Source organism: Gymnoscopelus microlampas (genome assembly GCF_963454915.1).
Source record: "Gymnoscopelus microlampas genome assembly, chromosome: 3".
In the NCBI taxonomy this organism is placed as follows: domain Eukaryota; kingdom Metazoa; phylum Chordata; class Actinopteri; order Myctophiformes; family Myctophidae; genus Gymnoscopelus; species Gymnoscopelus microlampas.
In genome coordinates, this window is record NC_139940.1 from 30,568,803 (window position 1) to 30,593,950 (window position 25,148).

The 25,148-nt window shown below is 43.0% G+C and overlaps 1 protein-coding gene across 1 annotated transcript in view; it reads left to right on the forward strand.

Annotated features, from left to right (window-relative positions):
• Positions 1-25,148, forward strand: part of cdkal1 (CDK5 regulatory subunit associated protein 1-like 1) — a 322,737-nt gene that overhangs the window by 236,344 nt on the left and 61,245 nt on the right. The window contains exon 12 of the mRNA XM_084052870.1: positions 8,679-8,741. Within this exon, the coding sequence (XP_083908996.1) occupies positions 8,679-8,741 (63 nt within the window). The remainder of the gene's footprint in view (positions 1-8,678; positions 8,742-25,148) is intronic.

Below are 25,148 nucleotides of genomic sequence, written 5' to 3' on the forward strand. Positions count from 1 at the left end.
GAGAGAGAAGGGAGAGGTAGAGCATTCTGTGTAACGAGTACACCTGCTTTGGTGGTTAAGGCTGCACACGACATAACATCATCAGTCAACCTGCACCTGTTCTCCCTCCCTCACACACACACACACACACACACACACACACACACACACACACACACACACACACACACACACACACACCAAGCGTCAGTGGGTAGGCGACGTCTAGGCCATGTAGGGTCAGTCATTAATAAAGTGTACCAGATGGTTTGTCTGGAGCACAACTGTGTTGAATAGCCACGGGAGGGACGGATAGAGCGAGGGATGGATGGAGAGAGAGAGAGATGAAGAGAGGGGTGGAGGGGAAAACAGAATGTGTCCGAATAGCCACGGGAGGGGACGGAAGAAGAGGCGGCGGGCGTGGAGAAGAGGAGGCGAACTGGGAGGTGGTGGTATGGGGTGGCGGGGTTTCAATAGGAAGTCTCAGAATAGCCACAAAAGAGCCAGAATGAGAGATGGATGGAAGAGAGGGAAAAGAGATGGACGGGCTGGGTTCTGATTGGCCACGGCATGGCTTGCTCTAGAAATAACAAGGAGAGGTCTGGCAGCATCATGATAATGGATGATTTCTGATGGAAACCAATGAAAAATGAAACATTTGCGCTACGTTGAGACGCTAACATCACTTTGGACGCTGGTGGTGTTCAAGCACTGAAAAGTACCTGAACCCTGCTGATGCAGTGACACTACACTAGGAGTCAATTAACCAACTGAGATCCCATATATTGGTTTCCTTCATCATCATTTGTTTTATTTGTATTGTTGTTATTATTATTATTATTATTATTATTATTATTATTATTATTATATCTTTTTTATCTTTATCTTTCCAGGTAGGTTCACAGAGCACACATAGATTGCTCCAGTTTCACTTTAGATTTGAACCACTTTTACCATTATTTTATACTTTGGCTATTCAAAAATAGTAGATCTACAAGCTCACAGCGCGTCACTTCGTGCTGCGCTGCAAGCTTGTAGATCTGCTATTTAAAAAAAAATCTTTGAATACATATATATATTTTTAAAGCCAAGACTTTTACTCATTTGCTTCTGGGGTCCCTGGAACAAAATCTTTTCAGATGGGGGTCGGTAGTCAAATACGTATCATTTTGGGGGTCCTTGACATGAAAAAGTTTGAGCACCACTGATGTTATAGCAAGTCAAAAAGGATTTTGAAGACATTTGTAGAATTGTCCTCAGGTCTTAATGGGTTAACAAGTAACCATAGAAAAAAGTACACCTCTGAGCAGAACAAAATAGGTAACTCTAGTGTACCAGCTCTTTGTGTTATCTGCACAGGGTCAACTGCTTCCATTAGTTATACTACAGTCATAGCAGGCAGTCCACGAGTTGCTTATTATGAATGGAAAGAAAGAGACTACGGGACAACAGAAAGACACAAGCTATGAGTCAGATACACAGAGAAACAGTTGAGTGTGCGCGCGTGTACACGGTTAAAGAAAGGCAGAGGAAAGAAAGGCAGAGGAAACCTAGCGAGCGATAGTCCAGCTGCCGTGCCGTCCAGGTGTCGCGTGGTATCTCCACAGGTTTAAGTTATTACCTCCATATGCAATCTACCTGTGATGAATGAGAGAGGAGAAGAACGACGAAGAACGCAGGATGGAGGGAGGAGGAGAGGACAGGGATAAGACGAAGAAAGGGGAGAGGGGAGCGAGATCCCGGGGATGGAGGGATGTGGGGAGAAGAGGGGAATAGGAGGGTTTGAAGATAAAGTGATGTGAGTCCTATTAGCTCGGAGCCTCCTAATCATCCCCAGGTGACTGGAACTTAGCCTTGATAAATGGACCTGGTGAGAGGAGCCGTGCGTGTTTGCGTATTTGTGTGCGCACGCGCTTTTGTGTGTGTGTGTGTGTGTGTGTGTGTGTGTGTCTGAAGGGGAGGGGAACATATTGAAATAGTTTTGAAAATGAGCATCTGCAGGAGAGAGAGAAATAAAAGGTGATCGAGGCAGGGAGGTGGAGGGAAAAAAAGTAAAATAAAGGGGGGGGGGGGATACACAGACGGACAGAGGGAGAGGGAGCGAGGCTGAGACGGATTAACAGTTGTAGTGGGACAGTGTTTTTAATTTCCCCAGGTTGTAATTGGTTAAGAACTCCGTTACCCACGAGGCACCGGTGCAGCAGCTGTCAGAGCCAAACATCTGGCCAAGTTGCGAGTAGCTCCGTCTTCAAGCATCACTATCATTTATCTACGCCTGGACTCACACATACCAACACACACACACACACACACACACACACACACACCAATGTACATGCAGGAATGGTGCATTCAGACATACTCCCTCTGTGTCTCTCACACGCACACATGCACATGTACAGTAAGCACGCGCGCACACATCAGGGGAGATGATAACACCTGACTGCAGGTAATGTAACATGGCATTAAGGTTGAGCTAATGGTTAAGATGCTGTCGGGGGCCAGGTTAGACTGTGCAGTGATGAATGAGGGTAGAGAATGCTAATAGTCAGTAGAATGGATCACTTAAATGATTACGTCCTTTAATTTTCGTGATGGGATCATATTCTTCCTTTCTCCTGCAGGGCCACAGTAGACTTTTCACTCTAATGCAATGTGATGAAGCAGGCTGTCACACTAACAATGACCCAGTGTCCCAGGGATGTACAGAATGCTATTATCCAGTTGGCTATAGTTTTTTTCTTAAAAAGGTCAGTTCAGCAATTAATTGGGATTTTCCTTGTCATCATTGTGGACAACTTTAACAAAATTTAACAAATGGCATGGGGTGGGTGGGTGGGTGGGGGGGGCAGGCTTGTATGTGTTTATATTGTGTATATTCTAGTTGACTTATGGCCTCTTGAGTATCAGTCCTGATGCAATACGTTGACAGGATATGCTGTGTTGTCTGCTGACCTCTGCAGAGGACATAGTGGTCACATGCACCAAAGGGAATAGTCACTGTGACCGCTTTATCAAGTGTTTACCTCTCTCCCTCTCACACACACACACACACGCACACACACACACACGCACGCACGCACGCACGCACGCACGCACGCACACACACCACTGTAGAGCCTTGGGTAGGGGGTCGATAGTGCTAACATCTGTCTGTCATTAGGGAAAGACACAAGGGCACAGACCGGAGACCCAGAGGCAGTTATGAGCTGGAGCAAGATCACTGTTACCTTGCCCCGTAACACACTGGCATAAAGACACACACACACACACACACACACACACACGCACACACAGTCATGCTCATGTACACACGACTACAAATGAGGCAGTTCAGTGTATTTGTTGAGTTAAATACAGCCATTTTCACTTTTAATAAATACCACATCCACACACAGAAATGGCATCGGCGCTGGTGACTGTGTGGTGGGGTAAATTAATATCTGTGCGTGCGTGTGTGTGTGTGTGTGTGTGTGTGTGTATATGTGTCTGATTTTATGCCCACACACACACACACACACACACACACACACACACACACACACACACACACACACACACACACACACACAGACAGTCTTGTTCACACACACGTTGCTGGTTTAGTGTGTGCCCACGGGACTGTATGTGGGGAATTGAAGTCTCACAACACTGATTGGCTAACTCGAAGCTTTCTCTCTGTCTCTCTCACACACACACACACACACACACACACACACACACACACACACACACACACACACACACACACAGATTACCTATCACATTAGACTTAGACTACAGGGGCCTATCTAATTGCTGCTAATAGTGTTGGGGTGTGTGTGTTTGTGTGTGTTCGAGAGAGAGGGGGTCTGTTATTTTTTTCAGTCTTCATCCTTTAACTTTTTATATTTTATGTTATATTTTGTTTGGTTAAATCTATACTCAATGCATACTTACTAGTTTCCAGTATGTTGCTTATAGAATATGCATTTACAGTATGCTTACTTTATCGTTTTGTAAGAAAGTTGCATATGATATAATATTAAACAGCTTCATTAAACTGCATGTCCATTAGCCAATAAAGTACAGTTTTTCTTGTCACATGAAAAATTAACTTACACATATTCAAGTCCCAATCATGTCAAATATGGTTGTTGATGAGTTTTTCATTAACAATTTTGTCAACAACATGTTGTCAACACAAATGCATAATGCATCTGTGTACATGTCTGCATGTCTGTCTGTCTCTATGTGCAAATGTATTCCTGCCTAGCAACACACGGCCTCTGTGCATTGTGCATGTGCGCGCGTGTGTGTGTGTGTGTGTGTGTGTGTGTGCGCGCGTGCTTGTGTGTTTGTGTGTGTGCGTGTGTGTGTGTTTGTGTGTATACATCCATGTAGTGTCACTTCCCAGTAGACACAGCATCCGTCTCTGGCGGCAACAACAGATGGACGTCATGGTAACAACCATCGTTCATCATCACCACAGTGACAGGTCCACCGACACACACACGCACACGCACAGAGTGCCTGTGCATTGCTGGGTTGTCACTAATACAACCTCGACAGCATGCTAGATTAACTTCTCTGGTTGATGGAACTAACAGACACATAAACAAACACACTCACAATACATACGCAGGCATATTTTTGAATTTAATGTTTTGTATTTTATTGCTACACAACAAATGGACAGCAGCAACCGAAACCAACAAGAAGAACCCCCCCAACGCACACACGCACACGCGCACACACACACACACACACACACACACACACACACACACACACACACACACACACACACACACACACACACACACACACACACACACACACACACACAACTGCACACACTCATAAGCGAATCAAATCCACTTTGCATTCTATATTAGAATTGCCTCGTGGGTGGACGGTGGGTGTCACAAATGTAACATGCCCATATATGGACACTATTCTGGTGGGGACAGTATACATTGTGCTGGTGTCACTGATGATATGACGCTCTGACATCGCTCTGTGATATCACAAGCTCATTGAGGTGACCATATATGGAGACTATTCTGGCACGAAAAGTGATACGCATGTGAAAAGTCAGTTGGATCTGCAAAAAAAATAATATCCGCAATTGGGGCATGCTATCCTCGAGTAGGCCGTGTAGCAGTTGCAATACAAAAGTCTACATTAATAAAGACCTTTAACTTAACTAAGCAAGAGACCTTTTAACCAACGCAGATGAAGAACCAGGCTGTAACACAGACAGACAAAAAGACAGACAGACAGACAGACAACAGGAAAAAAGGATCAATACCAGGATGAATTGGCTATTGGGTATATTTGTAGTTTTTGTCGTGGGGTGCATTCCTCTGAGAGCTCTCACCCTGTATCTCCCTCTCCATCCTCATTGGCTGAAATATTGGCAGTTGGAAAGGTCAACCCGACAAGGTCAGCCCCGCGCTTTGATCACCCCTTTGCAGTGATCCCCTCATCTCTCCATCCATACTCTGGATGAACAGAGAGATGAGCATCTCTCCATCCATACTCTGGATGAACAGAGAGATGAGCATCTCTCCATCCATACTCTGGATGAACAGAGAGATGAGCATCTCTCCATCCATACTCTGGATGAACAGAGAGACGAGCGCATCTCCATCCCTGCTGGAAGAAGATATAAACCGTTCCCTTTTTATTGATGATTTTAAAAACATTCTAAAATAGTTGTGAGCTTGTAGATCTGCTATTTTCACTACTTTTGTGTGACACTCTTGATGAGGGTTTCTGCCCGACAGCAACAATATGAGAAGAGGAGTTTTGGTGGTGGGGTGGTGCCACGAGAAAGAGAGTGAAGGACTGTGATTTTCTTTTTCTTTCAGATAGATAGAGTTTGTGGGACTGATGAGCAATATATTTGACAGTCTAAAAATGTAGCTTTAAGAGGAGTCTATACCGTACCCCTGGTATAGACTCGAGGTGAACTGCTTGCGGTGCATTCACATCGGGTTTCTGCTCGGGTGAGAATGTTTACTCAGCACTGTGCTTAATAAAGAAGCCATAGAGCGAAATATATGGAGAAGAGAGAGGAGCAAAAACCCAACGTGACAGAGAGATTTGAGCCCTCCTCCCCTCCCCTGCTCTTGTCCTCTTGTCGCTTGTTGTCTCCTAAAAGTACGTCCGTTATCTCCTCAACTAGACATGCAGAACAATGATGGAGTGACGTTGCTACATTTGACAGAATAAATGTGTTGTTTTTGAGTTTGGTTTGCAACTAAATTACCCATAAGGTCCTGTGTGTGTGTGTGTGTGTGTGTGTGTGTGTGTGTGTGTGTGTGTGTGTGTGTGTGTGTGTGTGTGTGTGCACATCCTATTGAACTAGTCGAATTCTGCTGGGAGCTCATTGGGGGTCGAGGAATTATAACCTGGGGTTGCCTCTATATCCTGCGGGTGCTCACACAAACACATCCAGGCACAGGGGGGAAAAGGAGAGGGTCAGACACACACACACACACACACACACACACACACACACACACACACACACACACACACACAGAACAGCTGATTAGACTGGGAGATGGAGAAACGGGGGGAGAGGGGAGAGGGGAGGGCGTAGAAAGGTGTAGAAGAGCCCTGATGAGAGGATTGTTTTCACCCAAGGTCCTCCAGGCAAAGAGGGGCTGGAGAGAGACGGGTTGGATATGGAGACGGATAGAACAGAGGGAAGACATGATGATGAGCAGGATAAGTTCCCCTCACTGGAGAGCCTCACGGCAGAAAGGGAGGAGAAGGATGGAGAGATGGAGAGGGTATAGGTGGAGAGGGGGAGAGAGAGATTATGAGAGTAGATTGCAGTCACTGCAGAGCCTCTTGTAGCCTCAGGGGTGGGGGGGGGGGGGGGGGGGGGACAGGAAGGAAATGTGAGAGAATGGAAGATGGACTCTGGATGATGAGAGGATTGCACTAGAGAGGCTGTAGGCAAAAACGGTAAGAGAGCGAGAGAGAGAGAAAACGATGGATGGATGGATGGATGGATGGATGGGGGAAAAAGGTAGTGATGGGAGAAAAGGAGGAGGATGGAGTGAAACAAATTGACTGTTAGATAACTTAAGGATTATAATGGCTAACTTTTGCCACTAATGTCCTTCTCCTCTCTCCTCTCCAGTTTCTAGCTCCTCCTCTTCTCTCACTCCCCCATTCTTCCCTCGTCCATTCTCTCTCTCTCTCTCTGCTTCACACCCTTTCATCTCCCCTCCCTCTCCTCCACTACTTAAGACAAATGGAAAAGATAAAAACTGGAATTATAAAATCCTTTAATGAAAGTATTACACCCCCCAGCCGGACACACACACACACACACACACACACACACACACACACACACACACACACACACACACACACACACACACACACACACACACACACACACACACACAGAGAGCCGAGTTATACTGTGTGCACCTGACTTGGTAGTTCAGCTTTCTTTCTTGTATGATCATAGATTACAGTACAGACTTGGTCTCCTCTCCACATCCCCTCATCCTTACCGTTGCTATCCTGGAGCTGTCTTGTATGACATGATATAATGATGTCCATGTGTGATAACCTGACGACGTGTGCAGGCAGTGTTACATATGTACAGAGTTGGCCTGAGGACACCAAACCTCACCCGTAGATGCTGAGGATAGAAAGAGAGCTGGAGAGAAAGACTGGGTCCCCCCATTCTTTCTCTAGACTGGGGGGCATAGAGAGAGAGAGAGAGAGAGAGAGAGAGAGAGAGAGAGAGATTAATAAAAAGAACGAAAACTAATGCAAACTCCCCTTAGCTACATTAGACTAGCATGTGCGCACATCCTACCCCCTTAGCCAGACATGGCCTAATCAGCTAGCTAATTAGCGCTCTTTGTAACTCCATCTGCCCCATGTAACTGATTGCATTAACAACTGGCACACATCAAACACTCATGTCTAAGGCTTTTGCATTTCATTACTCATTAAGGACATACAAGGTTAAGGCCAAGCTCTGAGCAGGGAGAGAAAAATAATGGGACAATGAGAAAATTAGACATATTTTTTTTTTGCATAGCTGGTGGGCAAATAAATCTATTTTCCCCCCACAGATTCCAGATTTTATGTAAAGGGAGGTATTTGCTGTGTTTCTGCAGGCAGTGTTAGTCACCCATGGCCATTATGTTCTGTATGTCCGTAATACGGTATATTATGTTCTTTTATGTGGTTTTGTTTTTGATCGTGAAAATGTACATGGCTGAAAATGTACAGCGTATGTAAAAAGCCATATCAGAAATATGTGACATAAATATGAATACAATACAAATCAATGTTTTCAGTGCAAATGACAGCTGTCACTTCCCACATATATTTTTGGTTCCATATTCGGATGTTTCTGTAGATTGTTCATTGATTGATGGATTAGTGTCAGGCTGGTGTTTTTTTTTATCTTGAGTTAAGAGTTGTGTATACATATCCATAGATAGATAGATAGATAGATACACACACACACACACACACACACACACACACACACACACACACACACACACACACACACACACACACACACACACACATTATGTGCACTGATACTGACTAGAAGAATGTCAGTAACATCAAGCAGTAAAGCACATTTACTTTTACATTTAGTTCAATGTGACTGTTATGATTTCTGTGGGTAACCCTTTTTTATAAACTCTTGTCTGCAGAAAAAACAGAGGACGAAAGAACTGAGTCAACTCTTCCATTCTTACAACCCTTACGACCACAAGGTAGGACGTCTGTCTGTCTGTCTGTGTGTTTAATTTCATTTAGAGTCTTTCATCATCCATCTCTCTCTTTTCCATCCTTTGGCCATTGTTTGTGTATTAACCTGTCTTGGTGTATTGATCTTTCTCATTCTCAGCCCACTTAATTCACTTATTAAGCGCTCATTCACGGTGGTTAACGCTTAAGGGTTGACCACTACTATTAAGTATTAAAACCCATTCACCTTTACACCTGTACACTCGTATGTATGGCTTGACATGTACATGGGTAATTTATGTCACTGTCACGTCATCATCTGCGCGCAAGCGCGCGTGTGTGTGTGAGAGAGAGAGAGAGAGAGAGAGAGAGATACCTCTTGTCAGCAATCTGACTGATGAGTGGTGCTCAAGTATTTGTAACTGATTGCACTTTCCAGTAAGCGTGTAGGTTACTTTTGTGTGTGTGGGTGCAGAAAAGGGTGAGAGTGTAAGTGTGAGTGCAGAAGAATGCGCTTATATGCGCGATTGCGTTGTTGAGGTCATTTATCGTCAAGAGATTGAACAATGTCAATGTTCAAGCATCTTTCGACAACATGCTTTTATCAAGAGAGTGTATGTGAGTGTGTCCGTGCTTCTGTATGTGTGTGTACTTACATAAAGATATGTGTAAGGCAATTCATGATAAGCTGTGATATACATATCCCATTTCAACACTGAATATGCAGGCATTTAAAATGTCATGTAAACAAGGCATTGCTAAATATATCTATAACAAAAGTCCATAAAGTGTTGCTATGGGTTGGATTATCAGCTGTGGTGATTTGGCTGAATAATTGCATCTCTGAATCGGTATTTGTTCTACTTTATTTAAAACAAAATTCCAGTCATGCATGACGACGTGCGCCCCCCAGCTCTCAGTTTTCTCCCAAACGAGTCACTCTGTGGTGATTTAGATGTAATTGAAGTCTAAACGCAAATCAATGTCCTCATCCCAGCTGTCAGACCGCATCACTCACAGCTTAAACGTTTTAATAAGTTTGACCTTTTCGAGTTTGTAGCTCTGCTGGAGTCTTGGTGGGTTTCTAGTGCTTTTCTGTGCTAGCGCTCGGCGCTAATTAACGGGATTGAAGATAGCTCACGTATTCAGCGCGGGAGGACATGGACCCTTCGCCGCCCACACAATGACACGCTCACACATGGCACACACAGGCAGCGCACACACAGCTCACATGTACATACCATTAGATGTGATAGAGTGACAGTGCCAGCTAAAAATGCTTAACACCACTGTCTAAAAAAATGCTTTAATCTAAAGGAGATGTTTAGTATATGAGAGCATGCCTTCTCCTAAAGTAAGGATCCCTGAAGACCCCTGGTAGCAACTAAAAATATGCTGCCTTCTGTTGAGAGATTATTTTAACTGTTTAGTGCTTTAGGGTACATATTTCATGTTTTTGTGTGCATGTTATAGCTGTTTCCTAAAGTTTGGTCCCATGACTTGAAATGGAAACTATTATTATTATTGTCTCCGCCAGGCCGTAAGGCATGGCGAGAGAGTATGTTTTACCCTCCGTCCGTGTGTCCGTCCGTCCGTGTGTCCGTGTGTCCGTGTGTTACCACCAAATCTCCGGCACCGTTGGCCCGGTCGCTGCGAAACTGTGCACACACACTCCCTGGATGCCAATTCAGAACCTCTGCCTCAAATTTTTCACATGGGCCTGTTATAGCGCCACCAGGAGGCCGATTTGTGCAAAACCCATTTTTTCACATTATTCCTACAGTTTTTAACTGATTACCTGCCAATGACGTATATATACGTCTTTGAATCATCAGCTGTTGCCTGCCAATGACGTATATATACGTCTTTGAATTTTTTTATAATTTCAACCCTTTTCGAATTTCGAACAGATTAGGAGCTAAAAATGTTCAAAGATTTGCTGCTCCATTCACTTCAATGTTAAAATTCAAACGGACAAACAATTTACATTGTTTTTTGGTTTAAAACTACTGGTTTTGAGCTATATTCAAACATCAAACAACACATGTTAACGAGGTCAAAATGACCTCGTTGACATTTGTGAAACCACACCTGAATCTCATCTGTGATTAGAAACCATCTGGGGATCAATCATACTGGAGGAAAAAAATCTGTGGCTACGCGAACAGGTACCAAAATCATGGCAAAACCCTGGCAGAGGCTACAGACTGTTCTGAAAAAACTCTGGCAGGCATTGAGTTAACCAAACGTCATGCAAATCGGTACACAGTATCTCTATAGTCATGTGATCAACCCTGATCTGTCCGATTTCCCATATTCCATCCTTATTGGTTAAGGTTGCCATCCAAAGTTTGCAGGATTGGTCCGTTTTGAACAAACTGCCTCAAACCATGAACGCAGCGTGCGATTTCCGTGAAATTTCACACGCACATTCCCACTAGGCCGAGGAAGAAATGCCACCCTTTTCACATTGGCCTGTTATAGCGCCACCAGCAGGTCTAATTTAGCAAAACACATTTTTGGAACAAAATGCTTCAAGTCATGAATGCAGTGTCCGATTGCCGTGAACGACCTACGAATAAATGGCACCCTTTTCACATTGGCCTATTATAGCGCCACCAGGAGGCCACAATAACGTATCTGACCTGGCGGAGACCTGTGCTCCGAGGAGCACTTTATCTAGTTATTACTGTTATTATTGTCTCCGCCAGGCCGAAGGCATGGCCGAGACTATGACTATGTCCGTCCGTCTCTGAGCAGCTATACTCCGGCGCCTTTGGCCCGATCAAAGTGAAAATGTGCACACACTCCCTGGATGCCAGAGCAGAACCTCTGCCCCGTTTGTTTCACATGGGCCTGTTATAGCGTTAACCGGGAGGCCGATTTTTGCAAAACACATATTTAGATATTACTCCTACAGATTTTGTCCAAACATCACGCAAATCGGTACACATTATCTCTATAGTCATGTGATCAAGACGGATCTGTCCGATTTTTCATATTCCATCCTGATTGGCGAATTTCAAACATTGCTGGCCCACAATAACATACCTGACCTGGCGGAGACCTGTGCTCCGAGGAGCACTTTTTCTAGTTATTATTGATTTTATCGATATTATTAGTATTAGTTGTAATTGTAGTATTTAATATTATTTGGTGCTGGAGTCGAAATACTATATTGACCCTATCGGTTGAAAACCTTGTATGTCCAAAACCGTGACTTGTCAGGCAATGGAATGAAAATCTTCAGAATTAGTGAAAATAGCAGATCTACAAGCTCACAATCCGTCGAGATGTGACCCGTTTTGAGCTTGTAGATCTGCTATTTTCACTTTACTTTCACTTGACACTATTGTATGGCAAAGTAGGTAATTAAATGATGAAAAAACATGGAAAGTTGAAATTTGGTTTCTGCCCGACATGACGATATAATAGTAATAATAATAATAATAATAATAATAGTTAACCACTTAAACCCCATATGGTTGACCGGAGTCCCTCAGGGCTCTATACTAGTGAATTTTCTGTTTTCTGTTATTGCGGGGAAAGCTTTTGCTGAACCTTCCCCACAATAAGGATGCTGGGGTTTAAGTGGTTAATGTGTGCTAATAAGTATATCAATATTCTCTGGTGAGAACGAAGGTCAACCAGTTTACTGTACGTCCTTCACTCTGTGTCAGTCGGCGAGTGTTCCATAAATCCCATCCTGTCAAATAGCTGATAACCCTCCAATATGAATGTATTGATAATATGTCATTCATGTTATATCTGTGCCTACTATGCTTCTCAAGTCATCAATACACAGGATATGATCAATTCCTTTTGCTATTTAACCCATCAAGACCGGGAACGCATCTTGTGTCATTTTAGCTTTCTTTGGCTATTAAAAAATAGCAGATATAGTGTGCAAATCTTTGAATATATAAATATTTAAAGCGAACATTTGTTACTCAAATCTTTGCTTCTGGGGGGTCCCTGGAACAAAATATTTTGAGATTTTTTATTTTGTTTTATTTGTTTTATTATTTTCAAAAAACTGTTTTAGAAAACATTTTTAGATTCGGCCTCAGGCCTTAATGGGTTAAGTCTGCATCTACGTGAAAGTCAAAGACGGTGTTTTCTACTGTACTGTCCTGTGTGTGTGTGTGTGTGTGTGTGTGTGTGTGTGTGTGTGTGTGTGTGTGTGTGTGTGTGTGTGTGTGTGTGTGTGTGTGTGTGTGTGTGTGTGTTGTCCCAAGTGATTGCATTGCCATTTTACAACCTCCGCTAAATGTGATATATGAATTAACGACAATAACTCAAAAAATGGCCATAAATGTTACTGCATGTTCATGCATTAGTAACAATGTACCATCAAATCAGCACTTCTAGCCGTTAGATAGGAATAAATGATAGCCGATCGGCTAAGTCTGATAATGTCTTTCATTTTGCATTAGATTCCCTTGGGTGTCTGGACTTTTAGGGTAATTACATAAAAATGCTCTCAGTTTATCTATGGATGTTATGTGTTTACAAACTGCGTGTGTGTGTGTGTGTGTGTGTGTGTGTGTGTGTGTGTGTGTGTGTGTGTGTGTGTGTGTGTGTGTGTGTGTGTGTGTGTGTGTGTGTGTGTGTGTGTGTGTGTGTGTGTGTGAGAGAGAGGGGGGGGGGGAGGAGAAATATATTAGTTTGTCTATGGCCATAATTGCTAACACACATTCTAATATGGACATGCAGGAAATGGGCATTAATAAAACATGGGGGGGGGGGGGATTAGAGTCCTCATTGGTCCATAGCTCCGGGCTACCATCCAACAGAATCTAAATATGCAAATTAACTAGTCGTTGTTATTGTTATGTTCTGCTGGACTCCCTTAAGCACTAGAAGCTCATTTAGAACCACACATTTACAACACATCCTGCTAAAAGTAGCCAGGGGATCGCATGATTGACTGAGACTTCTTTCTTTCTTTCTTTCGTTATTTTTTCTTCATTTATTTCTTCTTTCTTTCTTTCTTTCTTTCTTGTGTTCTCTCTTGCTTTCTTGCGTTCTACCTTGCTTTACTCTCTGTGTTACACCATGTTGACTCTGTCTGTGAAGTATGTACTTGTGTGTTCATATGCTTACCTGAGTTTGATATATCTGTGTGTGTGACTTGTGTGTGCGCGTGCGTATGAGTGAGAGAGAGAGAGAGAGAGAAAGAAAGAGAAAAGGTGTGTGCGTTTGTGAGAAAGACAGAGTGTGTGTGTGTGTGTGTGTGTGAGAGAGAGAAAGAGAGAGACTGTGTGTGTGTGTGTGTGTGTGTGTGTGTGTGTGTGTGTGTGCGTGTGTGTGCGAGAGAGAGAGAGAGAGATTGTGTGTGTGATGATTAATGTGAAGTATCCTATAGCCAGATGGTGCTGAACAAGGTCCATCCATCAGCAATGAAAAGACCACTGGGCAGAAAGCTGGCAGAGTGCTTTGTCTAGGACCAAGACCCCACACTGGACACACACACACAACATTTTCACGCATGCAAACACACACATACGCCTGTGCACGCTCTCTCTCTCTCTCTCTCTCTCTCTCTCTCTCTCTCTCTCTCTCTCTCTCTCTCTCTCTCTCTCGCTCTCTCTCTCTCTCTCTCTCTCTCTCTCTCTCTCTCTCCACAAGACCTTCTGAGCCATGTTGTGTTTACTTTGTACATATGGTATGTTACAGTCTATCCACCATAAACGTCAATGTTTCGCTTTATACAAGTTAGTATGCAGCCAACATGTGCTTGCATACTGTATGTGTTATGTGCAAAGTTGTGGAATAACTCCCTCCTAAATCACTGGAAGAATGAATTGAAAGGTTGGGAAACAGATGAGGGGTATACATGCAGAGCCGTAGGAAGCCATTCCCAGTTGGGGGGGACATATTTGTACCGGCCCACATGCACGAGCGCCACACATGCGCGCGCACGATTTTTTTCACGTTTTTTCGCGGTTATTCCCCTTTTATTTCGTAACTTTGTAATAACAACAGCTTGAACAAAATATCTATAATACCAGAGAGGGTCACTTACAGTATATATTAGTCTTTAATGCTATCTTAGATTAGATAGGCATATTTGACAGTGCAGAAACATATTTGCCTTTATGCATGTAACATTAACGAGCACTGTTTAATTTCTCTCCAAAAGCCCATGAATATGATGGAATATATGATTAATGATTTGTGATTATGGTATGCTCACATTTCATATCGCACACCATACAGAAGTCCTGTAACTTTCACCAGCTCCTCACAAAAATAAAAATAAATTGCAATACAGTATGACTGTGTTTTAATATCACAATATATATTGTCACACCCCTAATAGTTAAACAATAATGATAACACAAAAAGTCCTGAAGGAGGGTAGGGAGTCACTTTTTGATGGCTGTTGGTAGGGCATTCCACATTTTGATGGCATAATAGAATTAATTCATCCCCATGTTTGTGCCAAATCTGGCGGGAATGAGATCAGTGGAGCTCCCTCTGGTTTTGTGCCTGTGGGCGTTACTCACTCTTTTGAAGTAGTCAGACAGGTGGGCACTGGTCCCTTGAGTATCTTGAAGACCAGGCCCATCGCAAGTACTCTGTCCTCTACCTACCCTGAGCCATCCCACCCTAGCATGGTAGGTTGCACAATTTCATTAAATCGGTATCCTGACCTGAAAATGCATTTTCTGTGTAATAAAGAGTTATAGAGCTATTAACACTTATTTTAACCCTAAAAATAACCATACCTTTAACTGTATATGAGAATGACAAATTATAACATACAGTAGGTATTGTTCTAGCCTACAATTAGCTGATTCCTGTCCGTCTATAAGAATGATTCACAACAAAAGAAACCTGTTAAACAACAAGATACTGTAGATACTTCTGCTGTTGGGAAAAGTGAAACACAGTGGCTATTAATCATGAGATTCTTCCACATTTCCCCAGGATATGTAGACACTGTTGTCCTACCCTTACCGTACCCCACACACACACAAGAGTTGACAGATTTGATCACTCCCCTGAGTGGGAGAAGGCCTCCTGACACACACACACACACACACACACACACACACACACACACACACACACACACACACACACACACACACACACACACACACACACACACACACACACACACACACACACACACACACACACACACAGAACTGTGTTCACATGCCTGAATGACATGGCTGACAGTCTTCCCTATGGCAAGAGATAAGGGACAAGCTGTCAACATGTCCTGTCACACCTGCCCAGCCATAGAAACTAGGAACTAGAGAGATGGACAAATATAGAGGGCGAGCGTGTCGGGGTGGGGGAGCTTTCACTCATGTAATCCCAACTTGCCTCATAAAACTTGACATATTTCTTTATTATATGAAGAAATAAACCATAATTATCCCTTAACACACACACACACACACACACACACACACACACACACACACACACACTCTCTCTCTCTCTCTCTCTCTCTCTCTCTCTCTCTCTCTCTCTCTCTCTCTCTCTCTCTCTCTCTCTCTCTCTCTCTCTCTCTCTCTCTCTCTCTCTCTCTCTCTCTCTCTCTCTCTCTCTCTCTGAGCGCGAGTGAGCGAGCAAGCGATTAACAAGCCGCTGGGCTTTGGCTACGTCTTAATTGCTTCAATTTAAACAGTGAGTGCTGTTGTTTTTTTCATTATTGTGAAAAGCTAACCTCTAGGCGTTATCTCTTTTCTTTTTTTCTTGAAAAACAAAACAAAAGCAGAAAAAAACCTTTATTTAACCTTGTCTGTAACGTGACCTTTTATTGCTCCATTCAGTGGCTGCCTCGGTTGCACATCATCTCTTCCTGCCTCTTTCAGAGAAAAAGAGACAATATCGGGAGGGTGATTACCATGATGACTCTCTCTCTCTCTCTCGCGCTCGCTCTCTCTCTCTCCATCCTGAGGATTCCTGACCTATTATCCCCGCCAGGAGGCCGGAGCGGCCGAAGGCGAGGGATAATGTTTTCGCTCTTGTGGGTTTGTCTGTCTGTCTGTCCGTCCGTCAGTGAACAGCTAATCTCCGGCACTGTTGAACCGTGAAACCTTGCATGCACACTGCCAGTAGTCCAAGGAAGAACCTCTGCCCCAATTATTTCTAATCTGCCTCATGGTGGCGCTATAACAGGCCGCTATATGTTTTGACTTATAACTCTTGAACCGTAGGTCATACAATCAAAATCATTCTTTCCCTGGATTTTTTTCATCATGACGCTTCTTCACATATAGGCCATAGAGTACCAAAGTCCTGACGTCACTCGTTCATCCCCTGGGTCACGTAATTAATTTCTTTATGGAGAATAACATTGGGTCATCTTCGAATCGTCTCGTATAAGAATTGTGGTCCAAAAATGGACAAATTGTCCCGACGCTATTGCCGGGCAGGTGGCTCTGTATCGTTTACGATAGTCACTCACTCATATTTGTTACAGTCTCTTTCTGGCGAAAATGTTATTAATTTGGCGGCAGTAACGTTAGGCAGGCAGCTTTAGCAGATTCTATTCCAATTGGCTATGACTGCCTTCCAAATTTTGCTGGCCCTGGGTAGGCAACCCGGCCTGGCGGGGATATTCGCTCAGAGGAGTGCACTTTTGTAGTTACTGCAAGTCTCGAGGCTTATAGAAAGAACATTGTTGCTGTCACCTTGCATTTCCATATTTCAACTTTTTATGTTTTTTTCCAACAATAAATGCCCTACTTCATCTTACAACAGTAGCGAAAATAGCCAATCTACAAGCTCACAACATATCGCACTGTGACGCATATATCTGCTATTTTCTCTATTGAAAAATCTTTTCAAAGTGGTTAAGTCAAGTGCGTTTGTGGGTTTTATAAATATTGAACCAAGAGCTTGGAGTATTAGGGTATTAAAGGGCAAGACCACTTTGGTAGAGGTTTGGGTTGTGTAGTTACCTTGCCATGATGTAACTCCAAAGGTCAGCAAGAAATCAAAAATAATTGATCCATTGATTAGAAATTCAAAATATGCTCCTCATTGACTTACATTGTACGGTAAAACAGCTCTCAAAGTCACTCTTTTAGCACAGAAATGAACGCAAACAAAGTTGATTCAGACAATATAGAACATCACCAAACCCGGTACTGTTTTTTTTTTTTATAAAAATGTCAACTTCCTGTTGATTTTACCATTTTTAATAAGTAGAAAACCCGGACTTGATCGGCGGATCCGGATCCAGATCTTCAAATAGTAAAATCAACAGGAAGTTGACAATTTTATTAAAAAAACAAACAGTACTGGGTTTGGTGATGCTCTATATTGTCTGAATCAGCTATGTTTGGGTTCATTTATGTGCTAAAAGAGTGACTTTGAGAGCTGTTTCACCATACAATGTAAGTCAATGAGGAGCATATTTTGAATTATCAATTTCTTATCAATGGAGCAATTATTTTTGATTTCTTGCTGACCTTTGGAGTTACATCATGGCAAGGTAACTACACAACCCAAACCTCTACCAAAGTGGTCTTACCCTTTAACAAAAGCTTGTGAAATAAATAAATAAATAATAACTACATTGGATCCATTGGCTGAAAAGTAACAGTGACAGCCGACAGTGACAATATGATATTCACTCTCACCTTCACTCACTCACTCACTCACTCGCACAGTCGCACACAAAGGGAATTAGCAATGAAAAGCCTACAGCAGCCCCCTGAGGAGTCTTTCACAGAGACACTTGTTGATGAGGCCAGGGACAGCTACTGTAGGTACCAAGTGTTCTATTCCGTTCTCTTCATCCATTCCTTGTTTCCATTCCATTTCCATTCCCATCCCCTCAGTGTGTGTGTGTGTGTGTGTGTGTGTGTGTGTGTGTGTGTGTGTGTGTGTGTGTGTGTGTGTGTGTGTGTGTGTGTGTGTGTGTGTGTGTGCGCGCGTGCCATCCCAAGAGACAGTTGGGCCACAAAAACGCACACCCGTACACACACATAGGGGAATACAAGTATTAAACCAACAACAACAAAAAAAAGCATCCAATAGCAGATCTACAAGCCCACAACGTGTTGCGCTGCGACGAGAGGAGAGGCGTTTTTGGAGAGGAGATTTGGTGTAGACGGGGGGGAAACTCAGGTCTACTTTACTAAATCTTTAAGTTTAAGTAATAATAATGCTGTGCACTGGATGCCATGTTTTCCATACTGACCGTTGTTGTTATTCCTCCCGTTTAACGGTTTAGAGAAATAATGTTGAACTGTTTCATATTCCTTTTTTTTGTACGTGATTGACCTGCCCTGTGTCTCAGGGGGAATATTATTAGACTGCCGTTGTTAGCCTCATTAATATGCTGTGCCATGTCTCCCATTCACATACGAAAGCTTTTTCAATCTGTATTCCCTACCATCACACAGTAATTATCACGACGTGTGTTTGAGAGACATTGAGAGAACGAGTGCATTTGTCTCTACATGTATGTGCTTGAGATAGCAAGAGAGGGTTTGTGACTGTGTGTGTGTGTGTGTGTGTGTGTGTGTGTGTGTGTGTGTGTGTGTGTGTGTGTGTGTGTGTGTGTGTGTGTGTGTGTGTGTGTGTGTGTGTGTGTGTGTGTGTGTGTGTGTGTGTGTGTGTGTGTGTGTGTGTGTGTGTGTGTGTGTGTGTGTGTGTGTGTGTGTGCGCGCGCGCGCGTGCGTGCGCGCGCGCTGTATGTCCCTGCATATATTGAAGTAGAGTTTTAAGTGTACCACTTCTGGTCCTTAAAATGCTAATTATGATCCAGTTACTTCTAAAGGCATTAGCAGACACACACACACACACACACACACACACACACACACACACACACACACACACACACACACACACACACACACACGTCCCTGCAGACACATGTCTTACATATGCCTTAACATGTCTTACATGTGTCTGTAGGGAAAAGAATCTTGAATGTATTTTGTCAAACGTCTTTTCATTCTCAAGCATTCTAATGGCAGGGTATCCACTTCTCAAATGTGTGTGTGTGTGTGTGTGTGTGTGTGTGAGTGTGCATGCATGTGCACATGCACGTGTGTGCGTGTCTGCTCAACCCTCTATCATTACAGTACGGTAGTGTCGTGTTTATAATTGCCAGAGCAACAGTGCAACTAGTTTGCCAATTAGTGCGGACAGCAATGAATAGGAATGTAATTATGGTTGCCTTGGAAGCTCACTCAGGATGTCTCCTAGAAAAATAGCATCGCTTTCCCTTCCACAGACTGCCCTGACCCGTCTTACTAAATACATTGTATGTTTGTGAGTGTGTGTGTGTGTGTGTGTGTGGCTGCCTGCCTGGAGCTACATTTTATTAAAAAAACGCATGTCATACACCCTCAGACACCCCTGCACGCAGACAGACGCTCATGTTCTTTATAAAATGCGGTAGTTCAGAGCACGGCTGTACTGCAGGTTGTGACTTGGCCTGTTTTCAAAGCAAAGGATGCTTTTAGCCGTGTCCAGCTCAAAAGACTGCAATTTACGCCGGACAAAGGCCTGTCTGACACTCACATGATAGCAAATGGTGTATAGATCTTAACCCGTTGTCACGCACGGCAAGTGCATTTACACGCACGCACGCACACACACCTTGCTCCTTTATGTACCTGTCAGTCCCAAACAGATAGATGGCTGATGATTTCCTGTGCCTTGCCGTCGCACTGTGTGTCTGCCAGTGATAGGCAAGGCCTTTTCCATTCCTTAGTTTTCTATATTTATACACAGCTCATTTTTACTCACTCACAGTATATAAGCCTCAAGGACCTTTTACAGCAATTGCTTATAGTTTGTTTCATGTTTTTTAGCTCTCCTGCACTACAAAATTGACCTCTTTTCGGAAAATAATTATGTCGCTTCGTCGCCTCTTCATTTTAAAATTAATTAATTGCACAAAATAAACGCTCCTGGTGTGTACAGACCTTAACCCTTCTGTACAATAAAGTCTGGAGTGTTGTTTTAACCCAGAGATAAATTAACACTAGAGTTAACCCAGTGTTAAATTAGCACTTGATTCAGCCGTGAATCACGCGTAAACAAATGCCCTCAACAGTCAACTGGGCATCTCTGATTAATCACATGAACCCCAGCCTCCCTATTCTGGGGGGAACATTCAGCCAAATAGAGCAGATCTACAAGCTCACAAAGCGTCACGTTGCGATGCATTGGCCAATGTGTTATAAGCTTTATAAGCTTTTAGTTATAAGCTTTAAGTTATAAGGGTTTAAGTGGTTAAATGAGTTACCTATCATTCACTCTGTAGAACGTAGCACAATGGGAGAGATTATAGCATGACTGTATCAGTGCTTAGGTTTCATTCTCCACTGTTATCTTCTCAGTGGCAGTGTGGGCACTCTGTACTAAATCACTATCTACCAAGGATCTGTGGGTTATTATGAGGATCAGGTGTGGCTCGACAGCTGCTTATATATCTATTTGAGGGTTTGTTTGAGAAGGGGAAATCCTGGGAACCTTTAACTTGTACTTGACTGATATGTTCTCTCGTGGGTCTACTGTGGATAACACATGTTACACAGTGTTATTTATTTGACTTTGATTGTATAACATCTGTTTTTAACCAAAAGGAATCAATACAGATGTGTGTGTGTGTGTGTGTGTGTGTGTGTGCGTGCGTGTGTGCATGTGCATATCAGTCCAAGTTACCATTGTACTGTATGTCTGCATGTCCATAGACGTGCACATGATTGTGCTGTGTGTGTGTGTGTGTGTGTGTGTGTGTGTGTGTGTGTGTGTGTGTGTGTGTGTGTGTGTGTGTGTGTGTGTGTGTGTGTGTGTGTGTGTGTGTGTGTGTGTGTGTGCTGGTGTTCCACCTACTGTACATGAAAGTGCTGCTTGTACATTAGAGGCCCACAGCAATGTATACATGATCTAAATCGGTCAAAGTTATGCAAGAAGAGCTTACACCCCCCCCCCCCACACGCACGCACACACACACACACACACACACACACACACACACACACACACACACACATATATTTAATCCAACTTGTGCCAGAGCAATACATACACGTACACATATTGTACACACAACACAACACTTCAATTTGTATTATTTATGCAACACCAGACTGTTAGTGTATTTGTTTGTTTCTGTACACACAGCACACACACACACACACATAATTTGATGTAAAAACTAGTTATGCAACTTTTCATAAAACATTTTAAACCATATATTTGTTGTTGTTGTTGTTTTGGTTTCATGTCATATACAGTATGTGACTTTACACAGACAGACACATAAACAGGGTTGCACCACAGTAACAACAATACATTTATACGAGCTTGAGTGTTTCACTGTCTACTCTGGTACACACGTTGTTTCTCTCCTGTTAACTCCCTCCATCCCTGCTGTGTGCAGCCTGGACAGTTCATGTGGGCTGCCTGTAAATGTAGCCCGCAGCACATCATGTTACGGCTGATATTTACAGGGATGATGCACTCATGAATCACTCTCCGTTTGGGTACGAGCCAGTTGTTGCTAGTTGGCCAGTTTTCAACTGCGGTCTCTGGCCAGCCATTTACTAAACACAAGACAGCATACGAGCATTGTGCTCTCTCTCTCTCTCTCTCTCTCACACTCTCTCTCGCTTTATTAACCCATTAAGACCGGGAACGCATCTGTGTGTAATAATTTTTAGACTTCTTTGGCTATTCAAAAATAGCAGATATACAAGCTCATAGCGTGGCACCGAGTGCCGCGATATGAGCTTGTAGATCTGCTATTTTTGAGAAATCGTGAAAATGTGTGCAAATCTTCGAATATATTTATTTTCAAGCGAGCGTTTGTAACTCAAATCTTTGCTTCTGGGGGTCCCTGGAACAAAATATTTTGAGATGGGGGTCCGCGGCCAAATACATACATTTTGGGGTCCTTGACATGGAAAAGTTTGAGAACCACTGACATAGTAGCATACGTTTTTTTTTTCAAAAAACAGTTTTTAGAAGACATTCTAAAAACATTTGTAGAATCGTCCTCAGGTCTTAATGGCTTAATATTACTGTGTAATGTGGGTGCGTGCGTACGACGTATGTGCGTGCGTGTGTGTGACTGTGCGTGGCCTAACCATGCACAGAGGTCAAATGCCCTCACACGGAGACATTTAATGAATCTATGAAAATAGCCCTCATGTGTCTTGCAGTTAAATGAATATCATAGATGGATAATATATCACACTTGGATTTATCAGAGGAGCATTGTTTTATAGCAGGGGTCTTCAACGTTTTTCAGGCCAAGCACCCCTTAGCTGAGAAAGAGATGAAGCAGGGACCCCCCCTGCTTCATCCCCCCTTCTACATATTGGATTCATGTGAACTCTTTCACTGCCAGGAATTCATTCATTCATTCATCCGTCTACTGTCCCTAGCGAAAATGGTGATTTTACTGTACCTTTGAAAAAATCATGGAATATTTTCCGTGAACGCTGTCCTCACAGACAAGGGCTCGTTGCATGCACGGGGGTCTGGTAGCGGCGGGGGGAAAAAATCCATTCCAGAGCTATGGCTGTTTGAATGTGGCTTTTTTGGGGGGAAAATATATAGAAAACAACAGAAATCCGTGAAAAATAGACTTTTGTAAATCCTTTAACATAGAAGCAGGTGATCTTTTTTGTTGTTGTGATCACATGATTTCTTGGTGTACTCTTCTTCGGTGGTGCTTGGATCATTCACAGGCTTCACCGCGAGGGTTGGTGATGGTAATGTAAAAGTAAAGTCCCTATCTCACAAAGATTTGGCGGCCCCCCTGCAGTATCTCTGAGGAGTCTTCAACCCCCTGTTGATTATAGCTAACTAGACCATACCCGGTGAAGTGCGCAGGCGAAAGTAGTTGCAAACTTGGGGTTATTACAGGTCCTGTTCGCGCGTCCCCCCCAGCGCGTTCCGTCGTGGCGGAAATCTACAAGCTCAATGAGCTTGTAGATCGGCTATTTTCACAATTTGTGTCTCTTTCTTATATTATTTGACAATTTGGCCAATGTGTTATACTAGTTAGTGTGTTTGCCCTGACAGGGCAACCAGACTATAGTACTCTATAAACTTTATTCTTTCGTTATTTATTTCTAGATAAACTTTATTTCATCGCGCTATTTCTCCGACAGTTTTTTTTCCCACACTCGTCTCATATGTCAAAATCACCGGCTTCATCGGTAATCCAGGGCTTTTCTAAGAGATAGGTTGTATAGTTTAATTGATATTGATTTATTAGTGCATTAAATGTCCCCATCCACTTTAATGGGAAAATGAAAAAACTCCCATTCAAGTATTTCTCGGAAACCGTAAGGGCTACAGCGCAACCACACTTTGCAATTTCCCAGAATTGCGACGCGTCTAGTTTATTGATTACTTTTGTTGTTGCTTTTTTTAGGTATTAAAAAAGTCTTAAAGGTCCTTAAATTGTCACTTCACTATCATCTGGGGACCCCCTCAAAATCATGTGGGGTCCCGACCCACATTTTGAGAACCACTGAACTAAAGAACGGAAGATCACAGTTAAACTTTTTTTTTTTTCCGGATGGAAGAACAGACTATCGTCCCAGACATCTGACGTTATTGAAAAAATAATTTGGTGGGTCTCGAAAGATAAGTAATAACGCTGGCAATGGCGGAAAAAGAAAAAAGGCCTCCCATGTCCTTAGTTCTGCTCGTATATATCCAGACAGATGTACAGATAATACAGTATATATCCAAACTCTATAGCCAATTACTGTAATTCACTCTGTCAGAATGTCACACAATGGGGTCAGTAACCCTCACAAGGGTTTGCACGCGCACACACACACACACACACACACACACACACACACACACACAGGACAATGTCCTCACACTCATCCATTTGATTACTTAGATGCGTGTCCCCTGGTTATGCCTAACATAACACATAGAATTAGAAGAATAGAAAGGGCACTTCTTGATGGCTGCCATAGAGGCAATGTCAGGGCCGTTGACCTTAATGTCACATTCACACACAGACAGACAGTGCAGGCTAATGCCCTCCCTGTCCCTTATGGTTTCACAACAGTACATATGTGGTGGAGCAGCAATCAAAGTGTCCAGCAATGTATGTGCAATATAGCGTGTGCGTGCGTGTCCATGTGTTTGAGTACAAATCTCCCAGTTATCAAATATTCGTGTGCGCATTAGACACACGCATATGTACAAATGCATGCAATGGCATCAATGCCTTTACAGCATGTTAATGATTACTGTAAATCATGTGATAATTGTAAATAAACGTATCCTAGTGGAATATTTACACTGATCAACATGATAGAACATTTTAATAGCCAGAGTAAAGGATGTGAACAATTGAAAGGCCCAAGACGAGTACTCACACAAGACAAGTATATGTTTACCTTTCTGTGAGAAGACTCTCATCGGCCTCACGAAGCTCTTTGAACTGAACAAAGCTG